The sequence below is a fragment of the Pelodiscus sinensis genome, chromosome 5, assembly GCF_049634645.1.
Source record: "Pelodiscus sinensis isolate JC-2024 chromosome 5, ASM4963464v1, whole genome shotgun sequence".
NCBI lineage: Eukaryota > Metazoa > Chordata > Testudines > Trionychidae > Pelodiscus > Pelodiscus sinensis.
The window spans coordinates 23,129,400-23,151,438 of record NC_134715.1 but is presented as its reverse complement, the minus strand read 5'-3'; the positions used below and the strand labels follow the sequence as shown (position 1 = coordinate 23,151,438).

Sequence of the window (22,039 nt, the reverse complement as noted above, 5' to 3'; positions counted from 1 at the left end):
CCCTTCTTCCTAGAAACTGTAAGTGTAATCAATATGTTATCTGTGTTAGTGTTGCAGCAATGTAGGGCACAGGTGTGGAAGAAGAGATCCTGTCTTTGTGACAGGGAACAAACTAACATTCTACTTGGCAAGAAAAAGTTCATTGAAAGCATTATATGAAAAACTACATCTTGGCCGCTAGTATGAGAGCTGCTTCTGCCAACATATTTGCAGTGTATTGGGAGCAGACGTTTTTAGGTTGTGTCAGTTTGATATTTTAAACCTGGTCTAGAGTTGTGTACAGTGGAGAGTCAGTGCCATCCTGTTTCTTTTTGTTTTCTAAAACTGACAACAAAGCTAAGTTTGAAACTTACTGAACAGGCCTAGTGGCACCTGCAACTGGGTAGGCCAAACTGACAGCCAGTGTATGTCCTCAGAACCTATTTACAGCACTCAGTCAATATCTTTTGGGAGTCAGATTGTCATAGTTCTTGGCTGACTATGAAGAGTGCTCAAAAGGAGAGATAGCCCCACCCCCACTCCATGCACTTCCCTGCTCAGCACAACTCAGATTGTCACTGCTCCCCTGATATTCTCTACTGTGGGTCAGTGGGTAGCAAAGCAATAGAGAGGGAGTGGCATATCTTGGCTTGTCCTTCCCCATTCATTAGCAAGAATAGCTAGCTAGGCATAGTGGGGAAACTAAGCTACTCCATGAAAGAGGGTGAAGCTGCTCCCAATAAACAGGAGCTGGGTTGTTCCTGTGGCAGTGTAGAAATGTGCTCCCCTTTTCTTAGGACAGGTTGTAAAATGACAATCCAGGCCATTGCCAGTAAGAATGGAAACACATTTTTTCCTTGAATCTTGATTAAAATTCCACAGGACAGGAACAACACAGAAGACTTCAGGATATTTTATTTAATGATTTTGTAACCAGTGGAGGCTCTATGTGATGAACTGATGTGAGTCCTATCTTGGATGGTGATCTCAGATAAAGTTTTCATGAATACTTCCATGGCTTAGTGCCTATGCCACATTTCCAAAAGTAAATTAGGCAGTCAGGAGCCTGTATCTCATTGAAATCATCAAAGATTCAGGGATCTGGATATCTTAACTATTTAACTTATCGGATTACAATAATTTGCACTAACATTGCTATCTATAGCCAATAAGGATAAACTCAAGTACAGATATCACCTGATTGCTTAACATTACACCAGACTAGACTCAGTGTAGTCTACCTTCATGGTGAATAATATTTCCTCTTCTCCCTCTACCCCTTAAGTGAAATCCTGGCCCCAGTGAAATCAGTGACAAAACTCCCACTGATTTCAATAGAACAAGGATTTCACCCCTTATCACTAGGTGAAATTGTTCAGTTTTACAGCTTTAGCTACTGTCTATATACCAATGATTCCCCCAATTTATCTCCTCTGCCTATTCTTCTGGGATGCTGTGGTCTGCTTTTTCTGCTGTGCTGTGTCTGTAGGCTGGAGTGGGTGCACCCATGGACTTGCTTTCTCCTGGCCCTCTTTGCATAACTATCTGCCCCCAGATGCACACAGAGAAAGCAGGGACTAGTTCTGGCTGGCCTCTATGCAAGATATTAAGTGCTTGATGTATATAGCTGCATAGAGGAAGCTACTGTATTTGCAATGCAAAAAAGATGGTTTTATATGCCCTACCTATGGGCTATGCTATATATTCTTGAATGCCATCTCCTGTCACCTTACCCATGAACTATTTATATATATACAGACATTAGAAGATTTTTCTGGTGTTGCTCAGGTTCTTAACTAAAATCAGTTTTATTTTTCTTCATTTAAATCATTGTGCTGGGATGGGGATGGGGATGAGAGGTTCTGTATGCAGGCTGCTCCAGGGAGAGAGGACAACCCCAGCCCTTTCTCACTGCAGCATCTTGGGGCCACGTAAGAAACACCTGTCCATGGCTGCTGTAGCGGGCACAGCTGGGGAAAGGGTGCATATCCCCAGCTGGGGAACAGACAGACACACAAACAGACACACACTCTGAAATATATATAGTAGATAGCTGCCGCTTTATGCACTCCTACCCTCTCCTAGCCCAGTGGGGTTACAGATGTCCCCATCCCCAGCTCTGGTCCTTGCTGCCCCTCTGTAGTCATTCTGCAGTAAAACTGTGCCTCCTACCAGACCCTTTCCTTTCCATTTTATGAGAAACAATCTAATTCCAGGCATATCCCATTGTCCTGGCACAACCAACCCTGACCTTGCTTTAAGTTATGATAAGAGGAAGCCGCATACCAAATTTGGTGATCCTAGCTCTTACCATTTAGGAATTCGTGAACAAATGGACTCTCAGACAGATGCACAATTCTAAAACATATATTAACATAGAGCGCTCTCATAACACAAGGAGCCAGGGATTGACAAGGCTCTTTATGCCCTCCCCACAATGCCCTTAAATAATACAGCAAGTCACAGATTAGCCCAAAATTAATATATTTTATGTACAAAAATAAGACATGATATTAATAACTCTAAAGAGACAACAAATAGTTAATTTTTTTTCATGCCAACAAGAAGCTTGTTCAGAGCTTCCTCAAGGAATATGCATGAATTTTAAAAAGCAGGGACTTACCTTTCCATGGGTCCATTGAAGAATTACAGGCCTTTGTAAAGCTGACAGATATTCTTTTTCAATTATATTCTCTGAGTGCTTCCCTTTAAAGATATTTTTTGCTGCTGGACGTTCAGTCACATTTTCAATCTTAACATCTTTTATCTAGAAAAATAAAAGCAAAAAATGCATAGGGAGCAATCGTGTGTTGGCAGAAGGATGGATGGACAGACGGACAACATCACCTAATAGTTCTATTCATTCTGCTATTTGCTTTCTATGGTATGTGTGAGACTGATGTAGGGCAGATTTGCAAAAACGAGTCAGAACCTATCACTGAAGATTTTTTCAGAGCAACTGAGGAAAGCAGTTAACAGAAGTGGCTTGATTTTTAAACTTACATAGCAAACTTTTTAGTTTTCAGGAAAAGCTGCTAAATGCTGAGCACATCTGAGCACACTGATGGCCATGCCTAAATGGAAGCTGTTGGATGCAGATGTGTTAATCTTACCTATAATGCTTTGATACCACATGGTGAATTTATAATTTGTAGGCAGTTATTGAACCTACATAACTAATCAGTTGGTGGGAGTCAAATAGGATGTAGATTTAGCTGGTGATATGCTCATCTTATAAAAAAAAATTGAATCCCAATAGGAAACATTTCTTCAAGATCTACCTACCTATATTGTTATCTAAACATAACTTGCTAAAATATCTGTGACTCCTAATAATATTTACAACAGGGCCTACATACTGACTCTTTGATAAGGCAGTTAAATCTTTTTTATTGTTTTGTATAGACGGATCCTGGGAAACATTTATTTTTTCATTTGGATGGAGTTTTGTTTTGAATCTGAGCATCACTCCAGCAAACTATAATCACTACAGTAAACAAAGCATTACATATGTTACATAAACATAATGAAGGACTTGTCATAAATCAAAACTTAGAAATAGAAAAGACCTATTCGATGAACTTGTCCACACGTGGATGGCTCCTATAGCAATAGGAGTGCTCAGAACGTTGCATGGCCTGCCCTTTCCCAAGGATATCTTGTTTCAGCAGGTGACAGATTTCTGGCCTATAGATGTGTTTGAATAATTCATCCCAATATTCATAAACACTAATTTACCATCCATGTGGCAAAGCAACATAAAATGGAAATTAGACTACTGAAAATAGGGGGGTTTAATGTAATTGTCGGCTTTTATACGCTTTTGAAAACTCCTACCATAATTTTGATCAACTGGTCATCATCATTGTTGGGGTTTCGCCATACTAGGTTGACATCAACACCAGATGAAATCCGGTAGCCCGCGCTGTCCTCTGGTAATCCTTTAACCCTATTGATAAGCACTTCAGTTGAATAGGTGAATTTGTATAGCTTGTCATTATTTATTCTTGGTCCTGTAGTGTGCCCTGTTTGGAAAAAGGGAGACAAAAACGCACATGATATCATTTCAGTAATCACCATGGACCCAATGATCTGTCATTTCTCTCTCAAAAGTGTAGAATCAGCTTTAGAAGAACTAAAGACTTTTCCTCTGACAAAGAATTCAAGCATTGGTGGGACTGCTTTTGTGAGTTCAGGCAATTAAACTAGAATATCCATAAAAACCTTTGTAACTTTACACTGAGATATTAGAAGATTTAGCTTAGGTTCAAATTCTTCCCTTTGGATAGGTTTTTTTTAAAAAAAGGAACTCAGAGTGAGCTCAGAATATATCTATCACTAGAAAGCAATTTGTTTGGCAACCTGAGAATTGCTGAGTGCCCTGATCTCTCATGAAAGTTAATGGAAGTTGAAGGCACTCAGTCTATATTAGTGATAGAAATGTAGCCATGTTAGTCTGGGGTAGTTGAAGCAAAATGCAGGACAATGTAGCACTTTAAAGACTAACAAGATGGTTTATTAGATGATGAGCTTTCGTGGGCCAGACCCACTTCTGGCCCACGAAAGCTCATCATCTAATAAACCATCTTGTTAGTCTTTAAAGTGCTACATTGTCCTGCAGTCTATATTAGGAATCACTTCTCCGCTTTCAGGACCTTGCCTGTAGTCACTGTATTGAGACTCCACCCAAGGGATGACACAAATGAAAGCAGTGAAGATCAACAGAAAACAGTGGTGTTGCCTTTTTCATTCAGAGCAGTAAACCCATAAAATAAATGTTTCTAGGAGTTGTCACTTGATTTTTGTTACACTTAGACTAGACAATGTTTTAAAAGACACCCCACCACCACCACCAAATAAATAAAAAACCGCTGCGGCTTTTCTCTTGGTGTCCCTGGTCTGCTGGAGACGGCCCAGCAGACCAGAGGCACCGGCAGCAAAGCGGCAGAGCAAAGCCTCAGAGGCACGGCATCCCGCCGCCGCTGCTGCTTTGCTCCTGGTGCCTCTGGTCTGCTGGGGACCGTCTCCAGCAGACCAGGGACACCCGGAGCAAAGCCGGGGAGGCGCGGGACTCCGCCGCCGCTGCCGCTTTGCTCCCAGTGCCTCTGGTCTGCTGGGGACCGTCTCCAGCAGACCAGGGACACCTGGAGCAAAGCCGGGAGGCGGAGGGGTCCCGCGCCTCTGAGGCTTTGCCAGAGCAAAAGCCTCAGAGGCACGGCACCCCGCCACCGCTGCCGCTTTGCTCCCCGTGTCCCTGGTCTGCTGGGGCGAGGGGGGCGCAGCTAGTGGCCCCCCCCCCAGCAGACCAGGGAGACGTGGAGCAAAGCCCCGAGCCTGTAGTAGAGCAGGTGGGACGCTGACGGTTGGTCCCGCAGCACCACTCCTTGGCGCTACTGGACCAACCCGGCAGCACCCCAGCTGCTCTGCCCCAGGAGTCCTGATTCAGACACTGCTGATCAGTTTCAGCAGCGGCTGAATCAGGACACCTGGGGCAGAGCAGCTGGGGTGCTGCTGGGTTGGTCCAGTAGCACCGAGGAGCGGCGGCGCTACTGGACCAACCCAGCAGCACCCCAGCTGCTCTGCCCCAGGCGTCCCCAAGTCAGCCGCTGCTGAAACTGACCAGTGGCTGACTACAGGAAGCCCCTGCCCCGGGCTTTCTGGAATCAGCTGCTGATCAGTTTCAGCAGCAGCTGACTTGGGGATGCCTGGGGTTCTTAAGTTGAATCTGTATGTAAGTCAGAACTGGTGTCCAGATTCAGCCGCTGTTGAAACTGATCAGTTTCAGCAGTGGTTGAATCTGGACGCCAGTTCTGACTTACATACAGATTCAACTTAAGAACAAACCTACAGTCCCTATCTTGTACGTAACCCGGGGACTGCCTATATTCCATAGATGTGCCCCTATTGACATGGTGCTTCTGCATCAGCAAAAATTGCACATATTATTCCCCAGTGGTTCAGTTCCACTATTGCTAACATAGGTGGATGGAGCAGTATGTAGACAAGGCTCAAAGGTTTTTTTCCCACCATCTCAGCTGGCCTTGCCCAGAGTGCCCAATGCCCTATCTTGCCTCTTCTCTGCACCTCTAGGTCAGGTGTACACATTATACTCCAATTCCACTGTCAAGGATCCCTCCTCAGACTCAGAAATGGGAGCTAGTGTTGCCTCTGATATGGGAGCTAGTTTTGCCTGATATGAGAGCATGGTGTTTTCACTTACTTTAACTGCAGCATGTGGAAAGGCAACAGCATTTGATCCTTAAAGTGTCACAAGTAAAGTGTTTGTTGTTAAAGGAATGCTATCAATTGGAATTTTTAATTGACTTTAAAAAAAACAGTTTCTGGTAGCACATCGTTTAAATGGTATACCCTGAAATAAATGTATAAAATTCCCTTTATAAAAATGTTTACAAGGGCTTTTATCCTCTCTTGTTAATGGCTATAAAAGTCTCTTCTATGCAAGGGAGTATTGACTAATTCACTTATCATATAGAGGGGTTGCAGATGGGACATGAAACACACTGACTGCATACAAAGTCCTGCCAACAGAGGTGCTGGAACAATTTGTATTGTGGGGGTGCTGAGAGCCATTGAACCAAACCGTAAACCCTATCTATACTAGAAATGCCTTCAAGCCAGGGTGTGGGGTAGCACACTCAGGGTATGTCTAGACTGCATCCCTCTCTCAGCAGAGGGATGCAGATTAGGCAGATCAACATTGCAAATGAGGTGGGGATTTAAATATCCTGCTCCTAATTTGCATAGAAATGTCCACCGCATTTTGCCGACTCAGCACTTTGTCAGCAAAAAGTGGCAGGCTAGAGGGGACTCTGTCGAGAAAGAAAGCCTTTTTCGACAGTTCCTGTAAACATCCTTGCAGGAGGCATAAGGGATCTGTCGAAAAAAGCTTTCTTTCTCAACAGATCCCCCTCTAGATTGCCACTTTTTGCTGACAAAGTGCTGAGTTGACAAAACGTGGTGGTCATTTTTATGCAAATTAGGCGCACGATATTTAAATCCCCACCTCATTTGCAATGTCGACCTGCCTAATCTGCATCCCTCTTCCAATGGAGGGATGCAGTCTGGACATACCCTCAGTGTCCCTAGATTTAGTCACCTATGGCTGCCACATGCACAAAGTAAACTAACTGGACAAAAATTAGACTCCTTTTTTCTCTTGCCCTCCAAACTGCTTTCTGTTATAATAATTTGATGTTCTATTTATAACTGAAGAGAGCTGAGTGCTATCAGGATAGTCTAATGCTACATCAATGGAAGCCTTGTCATGGACTTAAGTGGGTATGAGATCAGATCCTTAAATTGCAGAAGCTGCATTCCAAACTGCAACAGAAATAAACCAGAAAGGATAGTATTGTTTTCTCCAGGAGGGATGAGTAAGTCTCTTGGCAAACATAGAAAAGGAAAATCCACCAAACCATCTCTCAGACAGGTTCTCAAACAAACTGCAACTCAGCCAGTGTGTTCTGTGTTCCTTTCAGAGAATTGACAGTACCCAGTTTCCCAATTTGTGTGACATCTTGCACCATTGAATATGACTTGGCTAAATAAGAATTTCAATACATCTAATCAAGAAAAAATGCAAAGTATTTGTTTATTCAAATAGCAGGTAGATAAAAGTTTGAATTCTTCCTTTGATTAGATTTGTGTTGGAGAGCCACTATGACAGGGTTGATTTTTGTTAAAAAAAAAATTCAAGTGTTCATAGGCGAAAAAAATAAAATCTGAAAATTGGGGCTGTTGTCTCCTTTTCTTGCTACAGTTATGATGCTGGAAAGTTCTCCTAGTGAGCTTTTAAAGAGGTTTTTCTTTAAAATGAGAGCTTTTGAAATAGAGTGCCTGCTCCTACAAGGGTCTCTGAGTCCTTCCTGTGAAATGCTGAGCACGCTCTGCTCCCATCAACTTTATTGGCAGTTGCATGTGCTCAGCACCTCATAAGAACTTGTCAATATCCATCTGGAACAGACCCCAATTCTTGGAAATAAATCTTTGCTGGAGTCCTATGGGTTGTTTGAAGTATACTATGGCTATGTCTACACTCCAGAGTTTTTCCAGGATATCTCCAGTTTTTCCAGGATACTGGAAGGTATCCCGGAAAAACTCTGCCACGTCCAAGGAACGTGTCTGCTTTTCCAAAAAAATGTTCAGAAGAGCAGATATGTTTTTTCAGCATCCCTGTAAACCTTGTTTCACGAGGAAGAAGGGATGTGCCAAAAAAGGGTTTTTTTCCAACATTTGGCCCCGTGTAGATGGGCCAAATGTCGGAAAAGCCTCTTCCAACAAAAGAAATGGAAAAAGGTGCGCAAATTGCGGTTCTCAATTTGCATATCTTTTTCAGGGGGAAAAAACCACACTCTAGACGCAGCTTGTAACTTAGTGCCAACTACACTAAAATAAGAATATTGAGATTGGGATAGTTTGGTGTGCTAGATGCTTTTACACCACAGATTATTCTGTCCTTGCCATAGAACATGCAATCTAAAAAAGGCAAAGACAGATGAAGGGTGGGAGAAAGGATATGAATAAAATTATCAGGGTGACAATAGACATGTCTTGTTAATTACAGCATAGGATTGTTCTCTATTTAAATTTTTCTCAAGCTTAAATTCTCCACTTTCCACTTTCCCCACACTTCCTCAATTCATCCCATGTGTCTTTTTCTACAGTAGTTCTTTCATGTAATATTCCCTTTGTGCCTTTCCCATCCAATACTAGATGCCCTGCACACACAGAGGAGCAGTTCACTCATGTAACAGAGATGCACAAATGACTTCATCAGCTAGTTTGTTCAGATAGTCCTGGAAGCAGTGAGTGTGTGGGAGGAATTGAAATGAGGGGAAGACAGTAGCTTTGTGCACCAACTCAGCAACGGCATTCCATGCATAGGAGGCAACAAGGAAGTACAGACAGTTGGAGAAGCAGACACACTAGATCACAAAGAGCGGTTATCATGCAAAGATGTGGTAAGAGACAAGGGAAGGCAAGTAGGGCAGGGAGCATTCATGAGAAGCATGAATTTACTGCACTAGAAAAGGGGAAGTCAATAGAGATTAAAGATGCCGTAGATAACATGGCTAGATTTACAGGCAAAGAAAATATTAGCAGATATGCTTAATATGGACTGGGTGATATGCACCAATAACCCAAGATAGCTTTACAGAATACATGTACCATTTCCATCATCAGTAAAATAGCGGTATGATTTAAGTAGAGAATTATGATTGTGTATAATAATATAGAAGATTACATTGCATTTCTGTTTTTAGCCAAAAATCAGAGACTCGGTATTATTCTGCCTTTAGGAGATCTGTACTGTTAGACCTAGATAATGCTGTGATGTTTATTCCTTTGATCCTATTTCCATTGCAGTCAATGGCAAAATCCTCACTGGCTTATAGGGAAACAGGATTGGACCCAGGGACAGCATTCTGCTAGTCTGTCAGAAATGCCTCCATGAAATATGTTGCTTTCAAGGGGAGGGCATAACACATAGTTTGACTAGTAATGTTAAGTGTCTATCATTAAGGGTAACTTGCCAATTCTATAATTAAATCATGATAGTGTATAATACAAAAGGTTACACGACATGAGCAGAGACAGCTGTCAAATCCTGTGCCTTTTATTAATACATTTGGCATGCACAACATGTGCATCTCGAACCACTAACTGGCTCTAAGACCATAAATTACACTTACCAGTTCTTATGACATTGGATACCTTTAAAAAAATGAAAGCCATGTATTTATTTGAAAACATTTTTAAAATGTAACTAAAGCTAGAAACATATCATGTGCAATTATCCAACTGGCTTGAATGTAAAGAATACTCCTTAAGTATTTTAAAGAGGAAGCGCAGTCTGGGGGGTTTAGAGCCACAAACTGAATTCTAATCCCAACACTGCCGTTGATTCACCACATGGCGTGGGGCAAGTGACCTAACCTTTCAGCTTCTCCATCTGTTCAATGGAAATAATGATTTCTCATAAGGCAGTTCTGAGAATTATTTAATGAGTTAATGTTTGCACAGCATATTGAAGATGCACAGTGCTAAGTATTTATATTCCACATTGCTTTACATCATGGAGTAACTATGTCAAAATAACATTATTTCTGAAGTTGAGAGTAGCAAATACTAGAGGTCCAGCATGTCAGTGAGTAGTAATAAATAAGATGTTTATGGCAGCATAGTGAAATTCACCTATTGATAGAGGACTCTGTAATGAGTCCTGTGCTTTGCCTCTCCTGTGAGAGAAAAGATGAGCAAACATGATGCACAAGGTAGCTCTTCACCAATTGAAAACTGAAGAGGTGGGCTCTGTGCTGGTTCCACATATGCTGGTGTGGAGGAAAACTATGTGACAGTTTGCTGGAGAAACAGCCACTTGGCCTGTTCTTAAACAGATCAAATAGCCTGGCTGCCCTACATAAGAGACTGGGAGGGGCAGTAACAACTAACCCATCCCACAGGCTATCCCAAAGCCAGGCCTGATATTGGAAGGGTAATTAATATGAATTTAGGACACCTGCATAAAACTACATTACCATTTATTTAAGAATGTGGCCCTCAATGTATAGACTCATATGTTCTTATATAATTTTCACCCAAATTTTTGATTGGTCTGGCCTAAAAGTCTTGTAAATTTACTCCATCATTTACAAACAGTGGCAGGCTATCCCCACATAGGAATTTGTGCAAGGAAATCTTCTGTTATTTTATAGGCTGGTGATACTAAAGCTTTCAGAGGGAATAAGCACTTAGGTCTCAGTTCTGATCTGTCAAAGCTCTTAATCAAGTGCTTAATTTTAAGCAAATGAAAAGCACCTTTGAAGTCAAAGGCAAAACTACTTTTGTGTGTCCTGCTGAATCAGTATCAGTATTCAACCACTTGCAGGATTGAGCCTAAAATGAAAATTGTTGTAATAATACTCTGTTCCTCTATAGCATTTTTAATCTGTAAATCTCAAAGTGCTTTACAAAAGAGGATAAGTAGCCTTAGCCCCATTTACCAGTTGGGAAACAGAGACATGAAGTGACTTGCCCAAGGTCACTGGTAAAGCTAGTACTAGAAGCACTTGATCCCTTTGCTTTTTCTGTAAACTAGGGTGAAATTAACATTACAAAACTAACATTACATGTGTTTGTGATGCATAATTTTTTCTCCTTAACTCATTTAGTATAAGATTTTCCTTTCTAATGTAAAAAATATACCATTGTACATTCACTACTGCTACTGCCAAAAAATTAACCAAACACAGTGCAGACCTACCTTTAACAGAGGCGGAGTATGTGGAAAAGATGCAGAGGAAAAGCACAGTAAGAAGAATCATGCTTGACTCTTCTGAGCTCTTGACTACCACATTAAATAAAAAAGCTACCAAGAAGTGAAGTCTTCAGATTGGAGTGAAGTTTGTGAAGAAGAGCCTCTGAATCTGCAGTGCCGTTTATCTAGATGTAGTAAAGGTCAGATTCCAAATTCCACACTCAGGTACTAAGTTCATTGAATGGTCTCCCAGATAATCATTAACTGAGGTAACTGGAGCTTTTACCTATTTTATTGTTCACCTCGGTTTTCATTTTCAAATACTAATTAGATTCAGACGGGACACTGATAAAGGGGCCCTATCCAACTGCTTAGGAAATCGATGAGAAGTTTTCTCTACCATCTTTCATGGAAGATGGTTTGAGCCCCTGTCATGAGGTCAGATCCTACAATGCTTTCATTAAGATCATTGGGACCACTTGGTACAACACAGTACAGGTCAGGATAGCAGACTCTAGCCCTGAGGCATCAGTACATTTTGAGGGCTTTGTTGAATGCAGAAGTTCTCCACAATTATGAATGCCTATTAAAGAACAGGTGGCATTTTATTACAGACATCCTCAGAGAAATTATCAATTATTATTATATTTTTATCAAAGAGATTCTATTATAGATTTTAGAAACCTCAGCTAGACATTAGTCATCATTAACATGAAAAAAGCTAGTGACTGAAAAGATCTGTTAGTCCATTCACCCTATTCCCCTACCAGTGATGTGGTTCCCTACCGTGTGGTGTTTGTGTGTTTTGTCAAGCTAGTTTTAAACATCTCAAGAAATGGGATTTCCACCACTTTCCTTAGGAAACTTTCCCACAGGCCCCTAGGTAGTTTCCTCCTTACATTCAGCATATATTTTCCTTTTCTCAATTTTTTTCCATCACATTTCATTATAAATCTCTTTGTATCACCCTCCTCCTTGTGCCCTGATTTCTACACTCCCCATATTCCCACTGCCCTTATTCCTGCACACACATCCCCAAGCCTCCCTGCCCTGAATCCCCCACAGCCACAGATCCCTGCCCTGACCCCGCCACTTCTAAATGGCCTGCAGTTTACAATGGTCCAAGAGCTTTTAACGAACCTGGCAGTCATTTCAACTGAGCGTAAGCTTACACAATCCACCCCCTTCACAGAAGTCTTGGAAACATGGGCTGGCATGAAAGCAAGACAAATGAGAATAATTGTAAGTATTCTAATGCTACTATTTATGGTATAATGTATGTCTCCACAACTCTCCATGTCGAATAATTAGTGGATTATTTTATCTGATATTAAACAATGCAGGCGATTGCTCTCAAATTTAAATTATGAGACATTTGATTTTATTAATAACTTGGGAAGGGCTTATTTTTTACTTGCATAACGTCATTTTTGTTCTTTAAATGAAATACTAGATGCAATTAAAACTATGCAAACTTATTTAATCACTTTAATTCACTGAGAAGATGGGGTAAATAACTGTTAGCTAAGTAATAATACTCAAGAGGTGAGTCATGAGAGGAGACGGGGCCCAAAGTCATATCTTGCATGCACCCCCCAGAATAGCTAGTTGCGATGCTGGTCTGACAGATGGCCTTTGGTTCCCCTTAAACTGCCAAGTATTTAACAATGCAAGATAATTATGACCTTGTCAATATTACCTTACGCTGCTTCCATAGCTGTGGTGTGAAACACTCCACAACCTCAATGCAAGCATGGGAAGATTGAGGCCAAAGCTTTTGTAGAGATCAAAGCAACATCTTTCCTTAAGGACTATAGGGCCAGAGAATAAGTCTGGTTCTCCATACAACAGCCCTAAAGCAATATGGATTTCCCAGTATCCCAGATTTCTACCAGTGGCTTTGGAAGGTCAAACCCATTTCACATTCTGTAAAAGAACAACCACTCACCTCAGCTTAGAAAACAGTTTTTCAGTTTGTTTCCTAGCGCCTACCTGGGCTTTTCCCTTGTAGAAAATATAACCCTTTATTTTGCCTCTGTTTCACCTGAGCAAATCCAGAGCAGTCAACAGAATTTCAAGTATGTAACTGAAGACAGAAATTGTCTCCTAGTGCATACATTTGAAATAGGTTTAAACGGAGCTTTCTTTGCAACAAACTGGTGTAATACAGGCTGCCAGCTGGTTATGTGTTTCCAGGGCCATCCCTGTGGGGGTATGGGACCTGGAGCAACTCCCACTTCCCAGTGCCCTGGGCATGGGGCATTGGCTAATCTTCCCACCGCAGGTCCCACCACTGCTCCACTCCTCCCCTCCCTCCCCCCATGGGCTGGAAGATGGGCAGCATAGCAGAGCAGGCTGCTAGTGCTCTGATGGTGAGTGAAGGGGAGTTGACCCCTGTTACTGCCCCACACCAGGCCCCCTAGGTAATCCTCTGGGACATATTGGGCCCTGTGGGTTCCACTGGTAGGACAGTTGAGGCGGCTGTCGCAGGACCCCCTAAAGTGCGGGGCCTGGTGACACCGTTCCAAACCATCTAATGGATGGGATGGCTCTGTGTGTTTCCTATGATAGTTTTAGTTTATATTAAACTGTCAATATAATATAGGGTTGCCAGGTGTCCGGTTTTGAACCAGACAGTCCAGTATTTGAGCTTTCTGTTTGGGAAACAAATTGAGAAAATATAAATGTCCGGTATTTTCTAAATAAGATGTAATGTAGATTGTGATGTAATGTCAAGTGTGTCTGGTATTTTTGTTGAAACCACCTGGCAACCCTAATGTACTATACAGGCCGTCCTCACTGTAAGTCCAAGATATGTTCAAAAAAAATTGGACTTACAGCAAAACAACTTAAAGTGGGGAATATTTTTTCCCACAGCTGACTTCCATTTGCACAAACTGGTTTGGGGTTTTTTGTTGTTTTGTTGGGGGTTTTTTTGGCGCAACTTAAGAGTGGGGAATGGGAGGACTTATAATGCATCAGTTCCTACGAGCATCAATGACTTTAGTGTGGAACGGATGTATACTGAGGCGATTTATAGCAGGGGTACCCTGTACTCTTGCATTAGAAGAGTTGCATAATATAAACGTGTATACCTATTTCTGGATTGCAGCTGATACTCTCACTGTGTTCTCTATTGCTTGGAAAGCAGAGAACTTTGAAAATTCTTGCACTCGTTGAAAATGTAATAATCACCTTGCACAAGTAATTTTCTGGTTGGTGAAAGCCTGGAAATGTTGATTCTGGACAGGAAATGTTTAGATACGGAATTTTGTCTACAAGGGAGAGTTATGTCTGTGTTTGTCTGTGAAAATGCATTATCAGCATTTTGCATACATTTTACATCTTTGGAATTGAATCAAAAAATATATTTCATGTATCTTATCTATCCTTGAATTAAAGTCAAGAAGAGTGTCTTTTAAACACTTTAAATATTTGGAGCTAGATCCTCAGTGATGTAAATCAGTTTATATCCTTTGAAATCAGTGGAGTTAGTAATTTACACAAGCCAAGAATCTGGACACTGTATCTGTATTGGTACATATTGAGTATGAGGGTTCTACTCACAAATAGAGGGCTTAATTATAATCTCAGTGATATTGGATACAAATTAGGAGTAAATCCACTGAAGTCAAGGGAGTTTCCATCATTGTAAAAGTGCTTAGAACTGCCTTGGAGGAGTTAATCTTGCACCCTCTGAAATCAGTGGAAGTATTTATAATTGAATTGAGTGGGTGCAGGACTGAGTCCTTAATGTACACCTCAGGTAAGCCCTGCTGGCATGTGTTCCAGGGTTAAAGTACTACCATTGTCATCTATATTCCAAAGTCCAAATAATAAATGTATCACTATTGCCTAATAAAACGTATTACATTACTTTTGCTCTTCTGAGATCAATAAAATATTCTTGATATTCTTCACAAAAGATGGAGTGAAATTTTAAATTTTCTCTAATCTATCCCCATCAAAATCTTAAAAGAATGGTTTCACTCTAAAACCTTGTCTGCATTAGGTAAATTACTGTTGGTTATAATAATGAACTAGCTTGAACATGTTGTTGCAATGGAAGCTAAGAACACTGATATAGCTTTACACTTGATGGCAAAAAAATATTACAATGAATAATTTTATTGTATAGACAGTGCTTCAGAAGAGTAGAAATAGGTGATTGTCGACCAGAATCCAGGGAACGAAGCTCTGGTAAAATATGGCTACTCGTTCTGTATGGTTTATACTTTTCTATTTACTTGTACTCAGTGTGAGGCAGCCCAGAAGAACCTCTATAATCAAACCTTACCCAGAGACAATTTCTGTGTACAAACCCGTTTCCCACTGTTTTTTTCTCGTTCTACAACTTGCACCTTCCCTATAGATGTTCTTATTTATTACATAATATTATCATTGGGCGACTGATGTCTAGCTGATCCTGTTTGTTTAGTTCCTCGCTCACATTTTTGATCAATTTGATTTTTGTTTGTTATTATGATGAATTTTTGTATTCAGTGTACTTTTGTTCATGCAAATTCACTTTTTAAATGAACATCTTCAAGGTTAACATTGGACTCTATCAGAATACTTAGTCTAGCACTGTTTCTGAACTATTTGCAATTGTTTGGGTCATAGGTTTACCCTATCATCACTTGGCATGGTGACAGATTTTAGAACAGAACAGTTGCCTCACAACTGCCATTTAAAGGAACATAGTTTTGGATCTACAATGCTGCCATAATAGAAAATTGTAAAGGAGAGTGACATGTTATGCTAACAGTTTGAGGATCTTCACATGCCTAAGAAAAAACAATATTTGAATACTTTTTAAAAACAGAACATTAAAAAAACCAAACAAAAATACATGACTTTGGTCAGCAATCAAACTACAGACTTTAATACCCAAGTGAAAATGAAGGATTCCTAATTAGGACTGTGATGCAACTGAACTTGTGTGATTACAGCATGTAAATCTAGTTATAAATAGAAACAGGGTGAGGTTTAAAATAGACATAAGTGTTAGCAACTGTAAATCCAGATTTTTAAAGTAATCCAAGATATATGGGTTCCTGAGAAAATAAAATGTTAAAATTTCTACACATGGAGAAATTTGTATTTGTATAAGAGGTAAAGATAAATATCTTACCATAGAGACACCACACTGTTTTGTGACTTCTAAAGTAGCAGAAGTAAATCTGAAACCAATCCTAAACTTGAAATGCAGTATATATTGGAACCAATGAAACATGAGATAAGCATTAATGTAAAGTTCCACAGACAGATGTGTTTGCTGCCTTTGCATGTCAAGTAACATAGCTAAGTAAGTATCGCCATCTATCCTTTTACAAAATTGTATATATGTCACATTTCACACACTCTGGGCTCTAGAATAAATTGCAGTTCTGTTGCAGCATTCTTCTAGTAGATGGTCTTTTGGGAAAGAGAAGTGCCTAGTATACTTCAACTCCAACTGAGCAATGACACTGAAGTCTTAAGAACTAAAGTTAATTATGTCAGTTGAATGTGAAATGTGAATACTGTGTAACGCTTTTAAAAGGGTGAAATGGATATGGAATTGGTTTTTTAAACCATGATAGTTCTCTGAAGAATGTGACTGTGTAAATATAGCACCTTTTTACCCCCTGTATGCACTTTGTCATATCACTAAAACCAGCAGATAAAAATAAAGTGTTCTTACTTTTCATCCCTCTTGAGCCTGAGTGTAGAACTAACATAGCTGAAAGAAAGTAAATGGTATTCTTTTCTATCTTTTCCATTCTCAAAATGATTGTTAACCTACCACCTCCAAACGCTTGTGCTTGACTTCAATAGGACAAACCATTTGCATAAGTTTTTTCAGGAATGGAGCTTAAATTGCAATTGCAGGGCCCAGATCTGGCCTTAGGCCTTGTCTACACTACAAAGTTATTTTGACATTAAGTGTGTCTAAAATTGACCCATTCGTGCTTGTGTTTAGACTTAAGTTTGTCTCCCTCTGATATATGTTCCTGTTATCCCAATACAGTAACACTATCTCCCTGAACGACATGAAGTCATAGCTGATGTACTATGGTCAACACAGCAGAAGGGTAGACAGTGTGGGTGCATTTCAAAAAAGGAATGCAAATTTAGGAAATCGAAAATGCAAATGAAGTGCTGATTTACAAATCTCGCACTTCATTTGCATAATCTCTTCCAATCACTTTTTCAGAAGATATTGTTTCAGAAAAAAAAAACCAGTCTAGACAGGGTTCTTTTGAAAAAAAAAAACAACCACCCTTTTTCAAAAGAACCGTGTAAACCTCATTCTTTCAGGAATAAGGGTTCTTTCACATTTTCATTTGCATTTTCAATTTCCCTAATTTGCATTTCTCTTTCAAAAGAGGAATGTAGTCTAGACCCACCCTGTATTGCCTATGTCAACCCTAATGCTTCATCTACACTGCAGGGTTTTTGCGGAAGAAGCCTTTTGTGCAAGAGTTTTTGCACGAAACCTTCTTGTGCAAAAGCGAGTCCAGACAAAGTGCATCGCAAAAGCGATGTGCTTTTGCGCAAGAGAGCATCCACACTGCATGGACGCTCTTGCGCAAGAAAGCTCTGATCATCATCAGAGCACCTGTGCTTTTTCCGATAGGGGTTTCTTAAGCAAGAAACCCCTGCAGAGCGTTCACACCTGCCTTTTTGAGTAAGAGCTGTAGTGCAAAAAGGAGTTATTCCTTGTGGGGAGAGGACTAACTCTACTGGCAAAAGCCCTCTGTTCTGTCGATTTTCTTGCGCAAAAGTGTGCTTGAGGTGTGAATGCTCTGCCAGTTTTTGCACAAAACCAGCTGTTTTTGTGCAAAAACCTTGTAGTATAGACGTAGCTTAACAGTCCTCTCTAGCAGATGTCCAATAATACCCTAAATTGACCTCTGTGGACATTAATGTGAACTCCATGGCCCAAAAGTCATTTAAACTAGAAGCTCACCCCCTTTCTTTAAAGGCATGCAAATTTTTGAAATTCCTTTTCCTTGATTGCCCAGCCTGGCAAGCATACCTACCAGCTCTCCATTGTTGAGTGCAACTGCCCAATGATGCACTAATTCCTAAGTACACAGGAGACAGTGGATCTCCTGGATGCATGGGTAGAAGACATGGTGCAGCTCCAAACAAATTGTAGAAATGTGGACATCTATCTACGAGCTGATCACTTGGGTGATGCATGAGAAGGGACGTGACAAGGACCAACAGCAATGCTGCATGTAAGCCAAGAAGTGGCAGCAGGCATACCAGAAGGACAGGAATGCCAACAATTGATCTTGTTCTAAGCAGTTCTGTTGTTCTTACAAGCTGCTTGCCTTTTGGTGAAGACCCTACTCCCACCCCATAACAACTTTGGATATCTCTGATGAGGCTGAGTCCTAGGCCCCATCATGAACAGTGAGACAGATAGTGAGAAAATGGATGAAGAGGAGGAGCAAGATGCAGGACAGGCAACTGGGGCATCCATTACAGAAATAGCACCCCAAAATAGTAGGCCATAGCTTTTGACCTTTAAGTAGCTTACTTTTGTGCTAATATTAGTGGTACAACTGAGAGAATTGTTATCTTTTCCTTTTCCTTTGTTATCCTCTAAAATTGGGTGTTGGAGGAGAAGGTATTGTAAAATGTTAATGTATATAATATTGCCTGTGTACGTATCAGCTCAATGATCAAGTTGCTGTCAAAGAAAACAACGGGTGGTGGTGGTCGGGGACTCCCTCCTGAGAGGGACTGAGCCATCAATCTGGTATCCGAACCTGGAATCTTGAGAGGTGTGTTTGCTTACTGGGAGCTCGCATTCAGGATGTGACTGAGAGGCTTACCAAACTGATCAAACCTTCGGATCGCTACCCCTTCCTGCTTCTCCAAGTGGGAACTAACAATACGGCCAAGAATGACCTTGAGCGGGTTACTGCAGATTATGTAGCGTTGGGAAGCAGGATCCACGAACTCGGAGCACAAGTGGTGTTCTCGTCCATCCTCCCTGTTGAAGGGAAAGGACTGGGCAGGGATCGTCAAATTGAGGACGTAAATGCGTGGTTGCGTAGGTGGTATCGCAGAGAGGGCTTTGATTTCTTCGACCATGGGACTCTGTTCCGGGCACAACGATTGTTAGGAAGAGATGGAATCCATCTAATGAAGAGAGGAAGAAGTATCTTCGCGGGCAGGCTTGCAAACCTAGTAAGGAGGGCTTTAAACTAGGTTCGTTGGAGGACCATGGCCAAAACCCTAAGGGGAGTGGGAAAGTCGGATACCAGGAAGAAATGCAGAGAGGAACGAGCAAGGAAGGAGTACCCCTGATTCGAATGGAGAAGATAGGGCAATCAACTGGTTATCAGAGGTGTTTGTACACTAATGCAAGAAGCCTGGGAAACAAACAGGAACAACTGGAGGCCCTGGCCCAGTCCAAGAAATATGATTTAATTGGGATAACAGAGACTTGGTGGGATGACTCACATGACTGGAGCTCTGTCATGGAAGGGTATAGACTGTTCAGGAAGAACAGGCAGGGGAGAAAAGGAGGAGGAGTTGCACTATATGTAAGAGAGCACTAAGATTGCTCTGAACTCCAGTATAAAGAGGGAGAAAAACCTGTTGAGAGTCTATGGATTAAGTTTAAAGGAGCAAACAACAGCAGTGATGTTGTGGTTGGTGTCTGCTACAGGCCACTGAATCAGGTGGATGAGGTAGATGAGGCTTTCTTTGGACAACTGAGAGAAGCTTCCGGATCGCAGGCCCTGGTTCTCGTGGAGGACTTTAATCACTCTGACATCTGTTGGGAAACGAATACGGTAGTACACAGGCAATCCAGGAAGTTTTTGAAGAATGTTGGGGATAATTTCTTGGCACAAGTGCTGAAGGATCCGACCAGGGGCCGTGCGCAGCTTGACCTTCTGCTCACAAACAGGGAGGAACTAATAGGGGAAGTAGAGGCGGGTGACAACCTGGGAAGCAGTGGTCACGGGATGGTAGATTTCAGGATCCTGACCAAAGGAAGAAACGAGAGTAGTAAAATACAAAAAAGCAGATTTTGACTCCCTGAGAGACTTGATAGGCAGAATCCTCTGGGATGCTAACATGAAGGGAAAAGGAGTCCAGGACAGCTGGCAGTAATTTAAAGAAGCCTTATTGAAGGCATAGAAAGAAACCATCCCGACGCATAGCAAGAGAGGCAAAAATGGTAGGAGACCGGATTGGCTTACAGGGGAAATCCTTGGTGAACTTAAGCACAAAAAGGAAGCTTACAAAAAGTGGAAACTTGGACAAATGACATGGGAGGGGTTTAAATGTATAGCTCGAGAATGCTGGGGGGTTATCAGGAAGGCGAAAGTGCAAATGGAATTGCGACTGGCTAAGGATGTGAAGGATAACAAGAAAGGTTTCTACAGGCATGTTAACAAGAAGAAGGAGATCAGAGAGGGTGTGCGGCCCCTACTGGATGAAGGAGGTAATCTAGTGACAGATGATGTAGCAAAAGCTGAAGTACTCAATGCTTTCTTTGCCTCTGTATTCATGGACAAGGTGGGCTCCCGGACTAATGCGCTAAGAGGGGATGAAGATGGACAGCCCTTGGTGGGTAAAGGTAAGGAACTATTTAGAAAAGTTAAACATACATAAATTCATGGGTCCAGACTTAATACATCCCAAGGTACTGAGGGAGTTGGCAAATGTCATGGAGGAGCCTTTGGTCATTAGCTTTGAAAAGTCATGGAGATCAGGAGAGATCCTGGATGATTGGAAAAAGGCAAATGTAGTACCCATCTTTAAGAAAGGGGAAGAAGGACAATCCAGGGAAGTATAGGCCGGTCAGTCTCTGGAAAAATCATGGAGGGGATCCTCAAGGAATCCATTTTGAAGCACTTGGAAGAGGGGAAGGTGATCAAGAATAGTCAGCATGGATTCATGAAGGGCAAGTCGTGCTTGACCAATTTGATTAGCTTCTATGATGAGGTAACTGACTCTGTGGATGTGGGGAAAGTCAGTGGATGTGATATACCTTGACTTCACCAAGGCTTTTGATACGGTCTCCCACAATATTCTTGCCAGCAAGTTAAGGGAATGTGGATTAGATAAATGGACGGTAACATGGATAGAAAGCTGGCTAGAAAGCCGGGCCCAGCGGGTAGTGATCAACGGCTCGAGGTCAGGATGGCGGTCGGTTTCTAGCAGGGTGTCCCAAAGTTCGGTTCTAGGACTGGTTTTGTTCAATATCTTGATTAATGACCTGGATGAGGGGATGGATTGCACGCTCAGTAAGTTTGCGGATGACACTAAGCCAGGGGGAGAGGTAGATACGCGTGATGGCAGAGATAGAGTCCAGAGTGACTTAGACAAATTGGGGGATTGGGCCACAAGAAATCTGATGAGGTTCAACAAGGACAAGTGCAGAGTCCTGCACTTGGGACGGAAGAATCCCAAGCATTGTTACAAGCTGGGAACCAACTACTTAAGTAGTAGTTCTGCAGAAAAGGACCTGGGGGTTACAGTGGATGAGAAGCTGGATATGAGTCAACAGTGTGCCCTTGTAGCCAAGAAGGCTAAAGGCATACTAGGTTGCATTAAGAGGAGCATTGCCAGCAGATCCAGAGATGTCATTATTCCCCTTTATTCGGATCTGGTGAGGCCACATCTGGAGTATTGTGTCCAGTTCTGGGCCCCCCACTACAAAAAGGATGTGGACGCATTGGAGAGGCTCCAGCGGAGGGCAACCAAAATGATTAGGGGGCTGGAGCATATGACTTATGAGGAGAGGCTAAGGGAGTTGGGTCTGTT

The 22,039-nt window shown here is 41.6% G+C and overlaps 1 protein-coding gene across 3 annotated transcripts in view; it reads right to left on the bottom strand.

The window, feature by feature from the left end:
- MTTP (microsomal triglyceride transfer protein) overlaps window positions 1-11,926 on the bottom strand; it is a 58,755-nt gene extending 46,829 nt beyond the window's left edge. Inside the window, exons 1-3 of one of the 3 annotated variants that reach the window (XR_012904044.1) lie at window positions 11,264-11,926; window positions 3,817-4,004; window positions 2,603-2,746 (exon numbers count right to left, since the gene is read on the bottom strand). Coding sequence is in view for 2 of the 3 variants with exons in the window: in XM_075929652.1 (XP_075785767.1) it covers window positions 2,603-2,746; window positions 3,817-4,004; window positions 11,264-11,324 (393 nt within the window). In the remaining variant the exon portion in view is untranslated. The remainder of the gene's footprint in view (window positions 1-2,602; window positions 2,747-3,816; window positions 4,005-11,263) is intronic. The other 2 variants (XM_075929652.1, XM_006133780.4) reach the window with 2 other exon arrangements.
- Window positions 11,927-22,039: the final 10,113 nt, after the last annotated feature.